Genomic DNA, 13,524 nt, shown 5'->3' on the forward strand with positions numbered 1-13,524 from the left:
CCCGGGGAAGACATAGGACAGGCTGGAGGGACTATGTCTCTCGGCTGGCCTGGGAACACCTCGGGGTCCCCCAGGAAGAGTTGGTGGAAGTGGCTGGGGAGAGGGAAGTCTGGGCCTCCCTGCTTTGATTGCTACCCCCGACCCCCGGACAAGCGGTACATGATGACATGACATGATGACATGACACATGTGCGTAAGTGACTAGATGATGTGGAAGTTGAACATGTACTTTTGAAAATTTCAATTGTGATTAATGTAGGTCCCAAAACCAAAGAATAACTGTCATCACCTGCTGCATCACAGGCACTACACTATCATTCCAGAAATGTGTGTCACTGACAGTTTACCGACTTCATCACAGACACTGTGCCCCATCTATAATTCCAGGAGTCTGTGTGAGTCACCTACTTCATTACGGGCAATGTGCACTTTCTCGAGTTCCAGGAATCTGTGTGTGTGCCTAACCAGTTGAGGCACAGGCACTGTGCATAAGAACAAAAATGATATGTACAGTAAAAAAAAATATATATATTTATATTCTGAAAATATACAAACAGGTTACAGCGTAGTATTTACAGGTTCAATCTTCAAAAAAAATAATTGTGTTTAAATTAAAGTATATTTATTTATTTAGTGGAAAACAAATGACAAAATATAGGACAGGATTATTTGACAGGATTAATTAACAAATAGTTTTCTAGTGTTCATTGTGCAACTATTCCTAAGCAAAACGAGTCATAAGATATACCCCATTTGCAAATGTGGTCATGAGATGCAATGCGTAGTGAGTTTGAAACATCTTTGATTCAATGCTCATAACACAATTGCCTTCATAAAAAAAATATAAATAATTATACAAACACAAAATGTATATGGAAGACAAATCCAAATGCCCCTGCATATATAAAGTTAATTTTTGAATTTGTTGACAAATGTATCTATTGTAGATGTGGTTTCCCCTTGGCTTCTGGTTTCTCAGGAAGGGTGTACACAGTGATGCAGATGTCTGTGTGTTGGAAGACCTGATGCAGAATCTCAGACACTTTCTCCCATTTTAGTCGATCAAGGCCACAGCCAATTCTTTCCAGATAAAGATAAACCAAAAAGTTAAACTACTTAGAGGTTTTGTTATCCATGTTGTTACTTAACAAATATGTTAGCATGAAACCTTGTCTTTAAATGAGATTACTCACCGCGGCATAGATATCTTGGTTACCCCATGTTGAATACACTGAGACCTCATGTCCTCCAGGCTCATATTGAGGCTTTTGTATGAGGGCTTTTGGCTGGCCTTAGCCTTTGTAATCTGTAATAGCGTACAACATTAAATTGCTTTTTGTCGGATCTACAATCAAGCCAATCTGACTATCAAGTCCTTACCAGGTAGTATACAAAACGTTTGTCTCTTTTTAATACAGCACAATGTCCAGGCTCCTTATCTGTAAAAGATTGTTTTGACATGCATGTATTTTAGACATCTCACACGTGGACTTTAGAAGTCTTCATTCAGACCCAAACTCACTTTGTTTCTTCAAGTCCTCTACTCCGCCAAATTTATTTTTGAACATGACAGCAATGCCAGCCCCCATGCGGCAATCCGCGCTGATACAGTGGGCAAGTGCCTCATCTTCCGGGGAGGAAAACAAGTCGCCCTCGACATGTAGTAGTTTCCAGCTGCTTTTTGCAACCTTACCAGGAGAGGGAAGCATTAAACCATAACAAAATTAGTCAAACACTTTCTTCAGCATTAAACGTGAAAAAGCCTACATCAGTAGAACTGTGTCAAGCACTTTCAGCCGTCCATTCTGACATGTTATAACACTTATTTGGTATCAGCCTAGAGGAACTCTATGCACACTTTGCGACCTTACCGTGTTTCTGGGACTGGATGGTTGTTCAGTTTCAGTTGACATTTAGCTAGCTAGGAGTCCTAACTCAACGGATAAGGGGCTCCAGGCAAGTGAAGTGTCACGTGCACCTTCGGACGATACAAATGAATCTGCATGTGCACGAGGTTTATCTAGCTGAGCAAACATTTTAAGATAATTAGCTCTAACAAACAACCGGTTAAGTGTAAAAGTACCGAGATACTGAGCGGCTTTAACCTGCCAGTCACACAATTCATAAAACACGTCATTAACGTTTACACGATAAATAGCAGATATAATGATGATTAAATGAATTCCACAATACACTTACAGAATGGCAAGCGTGGCTGTAATGAGATTCATTCAACGTAAATAACTATTTTGCAGATTTTGTTTTACGGTCACATACATTCAATCACAGCAGAGTTTTTCTTCTCTGATATTTCTTTGCAATGTACAATATAACTATTACTGCAATATTGCCCCCTACTGGAGGATGATTTGGTTTCGATTTAAAATGCCCTTCTCGTGTACCGTTACCAAGCTACCTCCATTCACACATACCCTAAAGTTATTAGCACTCCCAAGTCATCAGTTGTGTTTATTAAACTTCAAAAGTACACTTTACATTTAAAAAAATTGACATAAAAGATACATTTTAGGATAACAGCAAAATAGCCCACAGCATATTACCTACTGTAGAGGCCTAGAATAACTTTTGTAAAACAGCAGTAAAACATTTCAACATTTGCAACCATAAAATCCCAGCAAGGGATACACAATCCCTTTGACCTCATTAAACACAAGCATTGCAATGCCATTGCAAAAGGGACTTCACAATGTTTAGCTTGTCTCTGGTTATTGAGTAACAGCATACAGTACCATACAATATCACACTAAATAATATATTAATTTTACAGTTTATACACTGAAAATACTGTAAATAAAATGTTATGAAGAACACGCAAACAAACTCAATGGAAACAAAGTAGATATCAAATACTAATTCAAATATGAAATGAAACAAGTTATAAAACAAGACCTGCCTGGGTAACTATTACACAGATGTTATGTGAATACAGATTAAAGGATGAGAAGAGGGGAGGCCCAGGGCTGATTAGGACAGGGCTAGGTCGGCCTAGCAGTCGATTTGCCCTTGACATAACAGTCTATATTCCGGGAATTTCTTAGTCGCTCTTCCGTCTCTCACTGATCCAGTCACCAGGGTTTACATCCATTTGCAGCATCTTCATCACCCACTTGTCCCTCCGTGCCCCATCAATGAACTCATCAAGAGAGAGTTCCCCTAAGTGAGGAGACAGGGTTAAAATAATGATTTTTGGCCAGGAAGATAGAAAAAAACTGCAATATGTGTCATAGACAACTCTTACCATCACCGTTTTCATCCACAAGCTCAAATATCCGGTCAACCACCTGGTCCGGAGTCAGAAGATGGCATTCTTCATCTAGTTCTCCATGACAGGCTTTTTTCAGCCGGTAAATAGACTGAGGGGGTGGAGGTGAGGAGGTAGAACAAGAAATACAGACAAATCAGATTATTGACTGGCAATAAACTGTCTGTAATTACTATGATTAATGTTTAAAAGTGTTCTCCGTACACAACAAGGATCAAGGGGGAGAGACTAGAAGTCAAATGGCAGTCAAGACCCACCCATATCATTGATAATTAATGAAAATTACAAATTGTTGCTAATTAACCAAAACTGCTGTCAGTACCTCTACAATCTCAAGAAGTTCAGTCTTGTCGATACAGCCACTTCCATCCTTGTCATACATTTTGAATGTCCATTTAAGCTTGTGTTCCAGCTTACCTCTCAAGACAAGGTTTAAGGCTGCAACATATTCAAGAAAATCTATGGTGTTGTCCTGTGCAGAAGAAAGGACACAGGAACAATTATGCAAAATTCTAAACAACGTATAATTCATTTGAAACCTTCTTCCTAGGTTGGCCCGCTCACAGCAATACACTTACCCCATTCTTGTCAAAGGCGCGAAACATGTTCTCAATATAATCTGCTGCTTCCTTGTTGTCAGTTACACCAAAGAAGCTCTTGAACTCATGCATGAAGAGAGTGCCACTTGGACATTCCACCACAAACTTCTTATACCATTCCTGCAACTCAGCCACTTTAATTTCTTGGTCTGAGTCACTTTCTTCACTCAGACGTTGACCCATCTTGGATATAGTTCCAGAACACTGCAATAATACTCCTCAGATATTGTCTCTCATCTTCAGTTACACACTTGAGGTGAAGAATTTGTCTCTCATATTACAATATTACACCAATTGCATCATTAAGATAAAGAAACTCTATTCTGCAGGTGATCCACACATTTCTTTGCTCCAGTTATATCTCGATAAGTATTACTGCTTGATTTTGGTCCCCTGCTCAGTAAAATCACTGAATGTGATTGAATATTTTGAGACGTGTGAGATGAGACAAGGTTGTTATAAGTCACATGGTCTATGGATTATCAATAAACACCAATGTCTGATTCAATTAGTCTGACTGGGATCATATAGAGATTAGCCTCTGTGCAAGTCCTCAGTCTGTACTGTTAATTTCTTCAGTGCGAATGGAAGCAATAGATCCTTCCAAACTAGAATATTTGTCGCCAGAATCTGCCAGATGGAGGATAAATAAAGTTAATTCAAACATTTCATGCAAAATGGTTGATAAACAGGTAGATATATCACACCTTGTGTTCAAGCATGAATATGTATGTGTTGGAAGGAGGACAAGGACATCAGATCCGGTCCATGCAAGCTGTTCCTTTGGTTGCAATTTGGTCATCGTTGCTTTAATGAGTTGTCAAACCAAATCTTTTTACACATCTATTCCAGAATGTAGGTATGCAATTATCAATAATCATGGTCCTGGTGAGACTTAACCTCCTTTGTATGTCCGAAGCCCAGTCCCAAGTTACTTACAGCCATGACTAGGTTAGTTATACAACATCCCCATTATGGGATGCACCATGTTATTTGCAAAGCCGATGAATCATTCAAGCCAAGCATTTGGTAATCCTTCAAACCTTCTGTGCCCAAGGTGTCAAAGCTATTTATATTGACTCTCGTGCCAACCGTTGATTTGCTTTTTTCATTTACACAATGTATAACAAACTTAGATATATTTTCCACCACCAAATATATTATTACCTGCCACCTACTGCTGTCATAATTGTAATCAAAATATAATAATCCTCTCCCAACTCTTAAAATTAAATACTGGGATTCTTAACACTATTTATCAGAGTCGGAAGTCAAACATTGTCCACTTCGTTCTTTAATAAATAAGTTTACAAGTGAATATGTGCTCTGGCCCAGCATCTTCTCAGGTCAGATAACCCGCTGACATCAGGTTTTATAAGGATAAGTACCTTTGACCTCAAAGTCTTGTGAAGAGCAATTGAATAAAATTGATTTGCTTTTCGTCCTTTCATTTCTGCATAAAGCTGAAATATTTGAAAGAGAACCTTTTCAATGTAAACTGAAGGGTAGCTTTAAAGTGATAAACCAGTATTAAAAAACTTTATTCATAGTTGCCAAAAGATACATAGTAAGCATGTACCACACTTAAAATGTTAGCATTTATTGCTGCATATGAAATTGTGTTGCAAGCCCAAGCATCCAAGAGATGTATTACAAAGGCAGTGAACATATCAATCTACAAAATTGACTTTACAGAAATTGAAAAAATCCTAAATATCAAAAAGGGGTTGCAGAAACATGGTAAATATAGGATAACCAACAAAGAACATATTGGGTGAAAGAAAAAGACCTACACCTCAATCACTTCAGCATTTTGTGCTGGTTTTTTGATGGTCAATAACGTTTTGAAAATGTGATGTTTTTTATATCATATTTATATATTTACTTTTAGAAGATATTTATAAACTTGCAGTGAAAGATGATGCTAGGCCAATCCAATTTGCAAAGTAACAAAGGTAAACCATAAAGATGTCTTGGCTTGTCCTTCATATTTTAGTTTCAAAATACAGAAACAAAACTATAACAAAATAGTATATTACTGATAATCTTTGCATCATAATCTGATGGTAATAGACCCATGTTATACTATAGGCCCACAGACCTAGTTTAGACTAAAGTGGGCCAAGATGACATTCACATCAGTGATAGCCAAAACAATAAATGTCTTAATGACACCATGCAAAATTTTCAACCAAGCATACATCTAAAAAATCTGCTAAAATGTCTGAAAAGGTTAGAGACAGTGACAAAAATAGTAAAGTATTGGGAATCAAAAGGCCTTAAAACATAACTGTGAATTAATTCAAAGAGCATTCGAAGTTTTGGTATAAATGATAAACTTCCAGTTTTATAAAACAAAGTGATGGGTGGCTGCAGGAACGTTGGGTCATAGAAGACAAGAGGAGAGAGGTTGGAGCCAAAATCCTGTGAGGCCCTTGATGAAACCCCCTCTACCCCTCACCTGTCCTGGGAGATGACAGGTCCACAGTGTTACAGGGATCTTCTTGGTGGTATATAATACAGTGTCTAATCAGTCAGGTGGCCCAAGTTCAGTCCTGTTCCATGGCCTCCTCTCCTGCAGTCTCTGGGCTCTCTGAGCTGGCCTCTGTAGCGCCCTCTGCTGAGGACTCAGCAGTACTACTGGGAGAGGCAGGGAGAAGCTGGTCACTGGTCGTACTGTCCCCACAGCTGCTGCTTACTGGGTCTCCACTTGGCCCATCTTCCTGCTCATTCAGGCTCAGATTCTTCCCCGACTGCTCTGAGGCGCAGTCACTCTTTTGGCTATGAGCGGCAACAGCCTCTCCATCTCCAGTCTCTTCCTCCTCATCTTGGGACTCAGTCTGCGTGCTGGTGGGCACTGAGAGAGGAAGGACAACATTTGGTTCTACTGAATAACACACAAAATAGTTTAACCAATTATCATTTGGTAAGACAAAGAATCACAATTACTACAAAACCACTTACTATGATCCTCTCCTGTTACCACATGAGCAGGGCTACCCTGTTCCACTTCAGCATCTGTCGATGACTCTGGTGAGTCGGTCGAGCTTTCTGGACATGCGGGACAGGATGACTCCCTCTGTTCCTCCTCATTTTCCTCTTCGTCGTTGTCAAATTTCAGCCTCTTGACCTCGTGTCCATCTGCCTCCATGGCATCCTCGTCATCTGCATGCTTGTTCTTCACCAAACTGCTGTGGGGGCTTTCCCCTTCTGATAATGACGATACACTACAGAGACAATCAAAGCAACACATTCAATGCATAATGTCTATTGAATCAAGTATTTCTTTGCACCAACTCGTTTTTGTAACTATAAACACAAATGCTAGTTCCAGTTACCCAATGTGCTTCTCTCCCTGTCCTGAGCTTGTCCCTTTGTTATCCGAGCAGTCAGGGAGGCCATTAGTAGAAAGAGAGGAGGATATGGAAAGCTTTGGTCGGCTGAATGGCCTTGGGGTGCCTGGTCCATTTACATTTCTACATTACGGAGAGAGTACAATTGGTAAAAGTGAGGTGAAATCCCATCCATTTCTTCTGATAGATCAGCATAGTGGCATGTGTCACTGAACCCACTCTGCCCTCCCTCTTTCTTTATTTCTTTGCTCCATAAAATAACACACACCAAGCCTTCATTGGAGTGTCCCATCCTCATTTAAAAAAGCAACATTACATTTTTGAAATAAAATTATTTTGTAGGTATGCAGGTCTCACCTGTCTGAATAAAGAGATGAGTTGTCGGGGAACATCACTCCATTCATTCTGTTTATACTGGTTGCCCCATTTTTTCTTTCAAAAAGGTAGATAGAAACAACAAAGACTAATTTTAGTTTTTTTTTAAGGTGATGAAGTTAAAAAAGTACATCACAACTGTAATGTACATTTCAAATGACTATGTATTCACCATGTGACAGTTGATACTTACTCAGAGGTAGGACACACACAGCTGACCACCATAACATTCTGCAACACACAAAGTCAGATAGGTAAAAAAAAAAAATATATATATATATATATATATATATATATATATATATATATATATTTGACAATACCGTGAACATGTTACAGTGTGACATTCTGCATGTCACCTGTCTTTGTATTGCTTGTCAATGTTGCTTCCTTACTCACCCTATGCGGGATATGATCTTGTGTCCTTTGACCCACACAACTGATCATAAACACCGCTTTATCCAGCTACACTGGCAAAAAGTGATGGCATGGTTGGGTGGCATTTATATTGAGGAGGGAGTTTAACCAATTCCCCTCGGTTACACACAAAGGGTAATATATTTGTCATATTTTATCACTAGTCTTGATTACTTTTAAAACTATGCTCCTTCAATACAAACTTGTCCATGTTTTTCAAGGGTGCTAAGGGAAAATATTTGGGACAAGACTTTGGAACTTCATGTAAGAAGTGTTCACCTTCTCAACCCCTCTGAGAAACTTGTCTGTTCCTGTGTAGTTCTTCTTGGGCTCAGTGAGAAGTTCACACAGACGTTGGATAGTAAATGGAATCCTGAAAAAGATTATAAAATAAATCAAGCCATTATGGGGATTAGACCGTTGATAGCTTGAGGAGTGGTGTGGATACTCTTTGGATTAACAGCTCACCCTATACATTTCCCAATGCATATATGATTAGTTTGCATTTGTATCTGTTGTGACAACTGTCTTGGTCACCTGAAACTAGATTTGCGGTTAAATGAACAATATTTCCATTGTAATGTGTCTACCATATTGTATGCTGTACTTACCCATTGTATCCATCCACAATTTTTAAAATCCTCTCCTTCATCTCTTTGAAGGGAATGTACTCTACATTGGGATTAGCAGGGCTTCGTTGATCTGGCGTTGATGCTTGAAAATCATCCATAACTCTTTCAAGTTTAAACAAGAAGTAACTTTTAAACTGTGTCCATGGAATCCTGCCAGAACACAAAAACGCGATCAATGTAAGTTGACCAAAAAGATTGTGTTCCTCCAATAATCAGCCTTTTGTATTCAATGGTGGTCTGTCATCAGTGCTGTCAGAACAACAAGTACCCCTGTAACCCTTAGGCCCAGTCTTCCAGACATGGATTGAGTCTAGAAGAGTCCTAAAGTACGAGAACAAATTCAATTAAGATCTCCATTTAAAAAGTTTATAGTCTAGCAGTAGGTTTAATCCATTGTCTCGTAAACTGGGCCTTGGTGTGCAACAGGCATTTGTTTCAAGAGCACAGGGGAAACAGTTATGGTTAGATACAGACAGCGACCTGTGTGTCTGCATACATCGCATGGTATCTCACTAACTAGCTGGCTTGGCTAACGTTAGACAGCTTGATAGCACGATATTAATAGGTATCATAGCTACTAGCTCAATTAACATACAGTAGCTTTTCTGTCGGTGTCTCGTGAGACTCACATAGTTTCTCCCGTTTTGGCGACATGGCACAATAATTGATCCAAGACAGGACATGTCTCCCTCTCCCCTTTCTTCTCGAAGTCTGTGCACAATCACACAAATGAAATAATGTACAGTACATAACAAGTTAGGCAGGAAATGGCTAGCTACCTAGCCAGCTAGCTAACACAGTTGGAGCTAGCTAGTAGCATTTCTAGCCGGGTTGCGTAGTCGATGATAGCAAGCTTGTGTTTATGAGTCTAAAATGGGATGGAACGCTTCTGTACAATTTAACATTAAAGCAAAACAATATTATAATAATTATAACACATAATAACACCAACTGACCTTTAAAAGCCTCCAAAACTGTGTCGATCTCCATGGTTGTGGCTAGCTAACTGCAAATGTCCCCTGCTCCACCGTCAGCGACAGGAAGCGCACAAGACAACAGTAGCGTCAATGCGCTCTCGGTTTATGTCACGGGTGCGAGGAATTTCTAGAACGAACTCGTTCCATGCCACCGGACTTTCATAGACAAGCAGCCACAATTTAACTAAGTATACAGTATCCAACAAAAATAGCGTATGTGCTTTTCCTGTAACGTTGGTACTGATGTTCTGATAAAAAAAATCTGGTGCGACTCATCATGCCTTATAGCAGCTTTATTGATTGCAGAAATGTGTGTCCAGGCATTTTACAGACTTGAACTTGTTACACACAGTGTATTTATGTTAGCATATATTACGAATATATATATATATATATATATTTCAATGTATGATACATATGCATGTGCTGCATGATGCATCCGTCTGTAAAAGTTTCGTTTGAGACGTTCGTTGGTCTCCACAGACAAAAGAGACATCCACATCGACCTATGTATGGTGTTGCTGTTCCTCTTTTTCGCTGGTAGCTGTGGTAGGCGACTTCAGCCCTATATTTACACGTATTTTGTTTTCTTACATACAACACTGTTTAAATAGTTTTTTTTTATATTAAAGGAACATGCAGTCCACCAGCGACTGATTTAACGAGAGCGCTGAGGAGCCGTAGAACGTAAACGCAATTCATATGCTACGTCATCTGTTGTTGTGGCGGCGGCAGGCCGGTGAAGCGGCGAATGAGTCAGCAGCAGCAGAAGAACTAGCCTTTCACAAAGGTGGAAGTCTCTCCGGTAAAGAAACCAAATTGTGTATTTTTTTATCACTGTTATGGCAGTCCCTGCTGCTGCTAACATGCATTTGAGCACATCAAGTCCAAACAGTTTGGTAAAGTCTCAGGACCTCAACATCCATATTGAAGAAAGAGAATTGGAAATCATAAACAGCGATGAAAGCCACGGCACAACGCTTCCCTTGCATTCTCCATGGACTTTCTGGCTCGACAGGTAAGCTCCGTCTGACATAACTTTGGCACTCAATTAGTGGGTTAATTGGTTCCTTGCTAAACAAAGGAGAGTCTGTCTAGTTCCTGTAAATCAGCGCGAGCTCATAATGTCTGCGGATAAGGAGTTGTTGATCCATTGTTTTGATTTTAAACTGGAGATACACTGTGTCATCCTTAATCGACAAAAACCTTCGTGACATTTTGAAGCCTGTTGCTGAGGTTAATGTAACTGTCGCTATTGGAAAATGGAGGTCTTAAGTGTGTTTATAATGATCTGCTTTTGTGTACTGAGAGTTCACTTGACAGTCACAGACTTGACCTATTTGCAGCAGTGAGTAACATGTCCTCTGTACCCTACATCTGTTTATAAGTTCAGAGGGGGTCAGTGTTGTTTACTAATAGGCTGTCACCTGATCTCACTCCAAGCACTACTGTAGGATGAGCACAACTTACAGTCAAACGTTAACCATCTCTGTCCAGTGGCCATTGTATTATAGTCACACGTTTATGATCTATTATTCATTAGCTTTTAGTTGACTGAGAGAACTCCAGTGCAAAAACGTATCCTGTAGAAACAGTTAACACTTGTATTTAAATTATTGATTCTTTCTGTTTGTATTGGCGTCCAGATCCCTACCAGGAACTACAGCAGCAGAATGTGAATCAAATTTGAAAAAAATCTACACAGTGCAAACTGTCCAGGTAAACATGGCAGGTTGCATCACAGTAATAATTTTGTAACTGCAAATGCAATGTACCCATAAGTGACACAATTGTTCTGCCACTTTCTATTTGTATAGTGCTTTTGGAGAGTGTACAACAACATACCTGGAGTGGCCAGCCTACCACTGAGATGCAGCTATCATTTAATGAGAGGAGAGAGAAGACCACTTTGGTGACTAAGCATAGAAAATTAAACTGTTTCAATGCCCCGCCTACTCTCCAAACTCTTTTACACTCTGCATATTTCCTTTCTCCCCATACAGGGAAGAAGAAAGCAATGCTAAAGGAGGAGTTTGGAAGATGAAAGTACCCAAAGACAGCACAGTCAGTGTGATAAAAAATAACCCACAAAATTAAATTGACTCAGATTATTATATAAATAATATTTATAAATGTCTGTGTAACAGTGAAAGCAGCATTGTATTTTCTCCCCTCCTCTTCTTTTCTAGTGTTGGTGAAGTGGCATTTATCTTATCTTATTGTAATGCTCATAGTCCAGATGCAAACTTTCACTTCAGTTGTTATCACACTTGCTTGCACAATGGGCTTTAATTGTAAAAAAAGTATGTATTTGTCAATGTAATTGTTGGGATGCGGTGTAAGTCACATTCAGTTATATCCCCCTTTTTGTATCCAGCCAGCTGTATGGAAAGAGTTACTATTGGCCACCATTGGGGAGCAATTTACAGATTACTGTGCTTCAGGTAAGTGTGGAGAAGCATAGTTTTCTTGTCAGTCTTCAGTCTGTTTTGGTTTGTTGCACCATAAGAAGACTGTACTTTGTATAAATCTAAAGTATTGTATGCTAAAACACAAAATATACTAATTTAAATATATGTTACTGTATGTTTAATTTTGGTCTATTTTCTGAAATGTGTCTCCTTGTTTATTTTGCAGAAGATGAAGTCGTTGGGGTTAGTGTCAGTGTACGTGACAGAGAGGATGTAGTTCAGGTCTGGAATGGAAATGCTTCTTTTGCCAATGAAGCAAACATCCTAGGAAGAATTTATGAACTTCTTCCTCAAATTTCTTTTAAAGCAGTATTTTATAAGCGTGAGTTTGCATCTTTACTTTGTAATGATTGTGAGTTTCTGTAATTTAATACAATCATCATCAAGTGTAATCTGATCATTATCTGATCAGATCCATGTTTTTCTTTTCCAGCACACGAGGAGCATCATGCTTTTGAAGGAGGTCGCTCAAGACATTAGTATGATTTGCACATTTGACTCTTTATTTTGATGTGGTGTTTTAAAAAGAAAGGGGAAAACCAGTTTTCCTAGCCTGAGCACTGATTTCTTTAAAAAAAATTATGTAATACAATAACTTAGTTTGGTTAGTACATGGTTGTATGTGTTTTATAAAGAGACGTTTTGTGAAACATCATGTACAGCAAGATTTTTTTACACATTTTAGGGCCGTTTCTGGTGCACGAAAGATTATGCCCTGACAAAGGCATTCTATTAGGGCATTGCCGCTGTGTCCACCGGTTTAATGTCCTAGATAAAGCAGTCTGGTATATTGCACATTGTTTTTGTTTGTTTGTTTTTGTCCTGCTGTTTGTTTGGGTAGGTCGACAGGCTGTAAATCTGTCAGCTGTTACTAGTAGTTTTTTTAGTAGAGGTATTTCAGTTATCCTGAACATCTTTCTGTTTGTCTTGAGAAATATATATGCAATAGTATCACCTTGAATTTCTTTCGTAATATGACTAGGTTATTGCACAAACACTCAGTTTTTGTTAATGAAATCTTATGGTCCCTATTTTTTATGAGACATTTGAAGTTGAATGATATGCCAATTTAAAAAATGAAAGGTACTAAAGGTAAGTTTTTTCAGTAAAAAGAGAAACGTTTGACACCTATAAACATGTTGTGTAAGCTAATGAAGCCCTCTGAATAGTATAGCAACACAGACAGCTCAGTGCCAGTGGAATGTCAATTTCAATTTTTTTGAGCAGTCTATTGTCTTGTCCCAGTCAATCACCTCCTGCGAAGTGGGCCTTTCTCCTTGTCTTATTTTGTGAAACCACTGTCAATCAAACTCGAGCTGAAGAAAAGTGTGAAGGTTTAGACAAGAATGACGAGTGCTGTTAGTCATTTGAAAACATTTTTTATAAGGTTACCATCACAGCTTTAAGCTGTTGGTTG

General features: G+C 38.9%; 4 protein-coding genes across 9 annotated transcripts; 1 reads left to right on the plus strand and 3 right to left on the minus strand.

The window, feature by feature from the left end:
* Nucleotides 1–508: 508 nt before the first annotated feature.
* oard1 (O-acyl-ADP-ribose deacylase 1) lies at nt 509–2,334 on the minus strand. Of its 4 annotated transcripts, none has more exons than XM_084680428.1 (6): nt 2,200–2,334; nt 1,872–1,978; nt 1,523–1,688; nt 1,381–1,439; nt 1,194–1,306; nt 509–1,080 (listed from the first exon to the last, which is right to left on the minus strand). In XM_084680428.1, the coding sequence occupies exons 2-6, from the start codon at nt 1,911–1,913 to the stop codon at nt 939–941; spliced, it is 522 nt and encodes a 173-aa protein (XP_084536554.1). In that variant the 5' UTR covers nt 1,914–1,978; nt 2,200–2,334; the 3' UTR covers nt 509–938. The 4 variants fall into 4 exon arrangements, with proteins under 4 accessions (XP_084536554.1, XP_084536557.1, XP_084536555.1 ...); XM_084680431.1 differs by having other exon boundaries at nt 1,872–1,999; nt 2,200–2,310; XM_084680429.1 differs by having other exon boundaries at nt 1,872–2,024; nt 2,200–2,309.
* Nucleotides 2,335–3,055: 721 nt separating this feature from the next.
* guca1b (guanylate cyclase activator 1B) lies at nt 3,056–4,065 on the minus strand. The gene is made up of 4 exons (XM_084681250.1): nt 3,862–4,065; nt 3,606–3,755; nt 3,260–3,374; nt 3,056–3,174 (listed from the first exon to the last, which is right to left on the minus strand). Exons 1-4 carry the CDS (start codon nt 4,063–4,065, stop codon nt 3,056–3,058), a joined length of 588 nt encoding a protein of 195 aa, XP_084537376.1.
* Nucleotides 4,066–5,407: 1,342 nt separating this feature from the next.
* LOC146252124 (serine/threonine-protein phosphatase 4 regulatory subunit 2-A-like) lies at nt 5,408–9,794 on the minus strand. 3 transcript variants are annotated; one of them, XM_084681246.1, is made up of 10 exons: nt 9,616–9,794; nt 9,289–9,370; nt 8,639–8,809; nt 8,307–8,400; nt 8,010–8,075; nt 7,804–7,841; nt 7,593–7,667; nt 7,221–7,358; nt 6,847–7,109; nt 5,408–6,739 (listed from the first exon to the last, which is right to left on the minus strand). In XM_084681246.1, the coding sequence occupies exons 1-10, from the start codon at nt 9,647–9,649 to the stop codon at nt 6,432–6,434; spliced, it is 1,269 nt and encodes a 422-aa protein (XP_084537372.1). In that variant the 5' UTR covers nt 9,650–9,794; the 3' UTR covers nt 5,408–6,431. The 3 variants fall into 3 exon arrangements, with proteins under 3 accessions (XP_084537372.1, XP_084537373.1, XP_084537374.1); XM_084681247.1 differs by lacking the exon at nt 8,010–8,075 and having other exon boundaries at nt 9,616–9,777; XM_084681248.1 differs by lacking the exons at nt 8,639–8,809; nt 9,289–9,370; nt 9,616–9,794 and adding an exon at nt 8,496–8,632.
* A 517-nt stretch (nt 9,795–10,311) lies between these two features.
* Nucleotides 10,312–12,902, plus strand: LOC146252125 (eukaryotic translation initiation factor 4E type 3-like). Its single transcript, XM_084681249.1, has 7 exons — nt 10,312–10,654; nt 11,283–11,355; nt 11,454–11,548; nt 11,640–11,700; nt 12,014–12,080; nt 12,274–12,429; nt 12,541–12,902. The coding sequence occupies exons 1-7, from the start codon at nt 10,479–10,481 to the stop codon at nt 12,585–12,587; spliced, it is 675 nt and encodes a 224-aa protein (XP_084537375.1). The 5' UTR covers nt 10,312–10,478; the 3' UTR covers nt 12,588–12,902.
* The last annotated feature ends 622 nt before the right edge of the window (nt 12,903–13,524 follow it).

The sequence above is a fragment of the Hypomesus nipponensis genome, chromosome 18, assembly GCF_054491055.1.
Source record: "Hypomesus nipponensis isolate SF chromosome 18, ASM5449105v1, whole genome shotgun sequence".
Classification (NCBI taxonomy): Eukaryota; Metazoa; Chordata; class Actinopteri; order Osmeriformes; family Osmeridae; genus Hypomesus; species Hypomesus nipponensis.

What these genes read in the sequence shown, in the direction of transcription:
- oard1 (XM_084680428.1), bottom strand. Translation starts at nt 1,913, where the DNA reads ATGTCAACTGAAACTGAACAACCATCCAGTCCCAGAAACACG. An exon ending in CATCCAGTCCCAGAAACACG is followed by an intron (nt 1,689 to 1,871) that starts GTAAGGTCGCAA and finishes TCTCCTGGTAAG; the next exon opens with GTTGCAAAAAGCAGCTGGAA. An exon ending in AGAGGACTTGAAGAAACAAA is followed by an intron (nt 1,440 to 1,522) that starts GTGAGTTTGGGT and finishes AATCTTTTACAG; the next exon opens with ATAAGGAGCCTGGACATTGT.
- guca1b (XM_084681250.1), bottom strand. Translation starts at nt 4,065, where the DNA reads ATGGGTCAACGTCTGAGTGAAGAAAGTGACTCAGACCAAGAAATTAAA. An exon ending in AACTTCTTGAGATTGTAGAG is followed by an intron (nt 3,375 to 3,605) that starts GTACTGACAGCA and finishes CCACCCCCTCAG; the next exon opens with TCTATTTACCGGCTGAAAAA. An exon ending in TGTGGATGAAAACGGTGATG is followed by an intron (nt 3,175 to 3,259) that starts GTAAGAGTTGTC and finishes CTCCTCACTTAG; the next exon opens with GGGAACTCTCTCTTGATGAG.
- LOC146252124 (XM_084681246.1), bottom strand. Translation starts at nt 9,649, where the DNA reads ATGGAGATCGACACAGTTTTGGAGGCTTTTAAAG. An exon ending in GCCAAAACGGGAGAAACTAT is followed by an intron (nt 8,810 to 9,288) that starts GTGAGTCTCACG and finishes GTGTTCTGGCAG; the next exon opens with GATTCCATGGACACAGTTTA. An exon ending in AAGATCATATCCCGCATAGG is followed by an intron (nt 7,842 to 8,009) that starts GTGAGTAAGGAA and finishes TGTGTGTTGCAG; the next exon opens with AATGTTATGGTGGTCAGCTG.
- LOC146252125 (XM_084681249.1), top strand. Translation starts at nt 10,479, where the DNA reads ATGGCAGTCCCTGCTGCTGCTAACATGCATTTGAGCACATCAAGTCCA. An exon ending in GGAGAGAGAAGACCACTTTG is followed by an intron (nt 11,549 to 11,639) that starts GTGACTAAGCAT and finishes CTCCCCATACAG; the next exon opens with GGAAGAAGAAAGCAATGCTA. An exon ending in AAGTACCCAAAGACAGCACA is followed by an intron (nt 11,701 to 12,013) that starts GTCAGTGTGATA and finishes TTTTGTATCCAG; the next exon opens with CCAGCTGTATGGAAAGAGTT.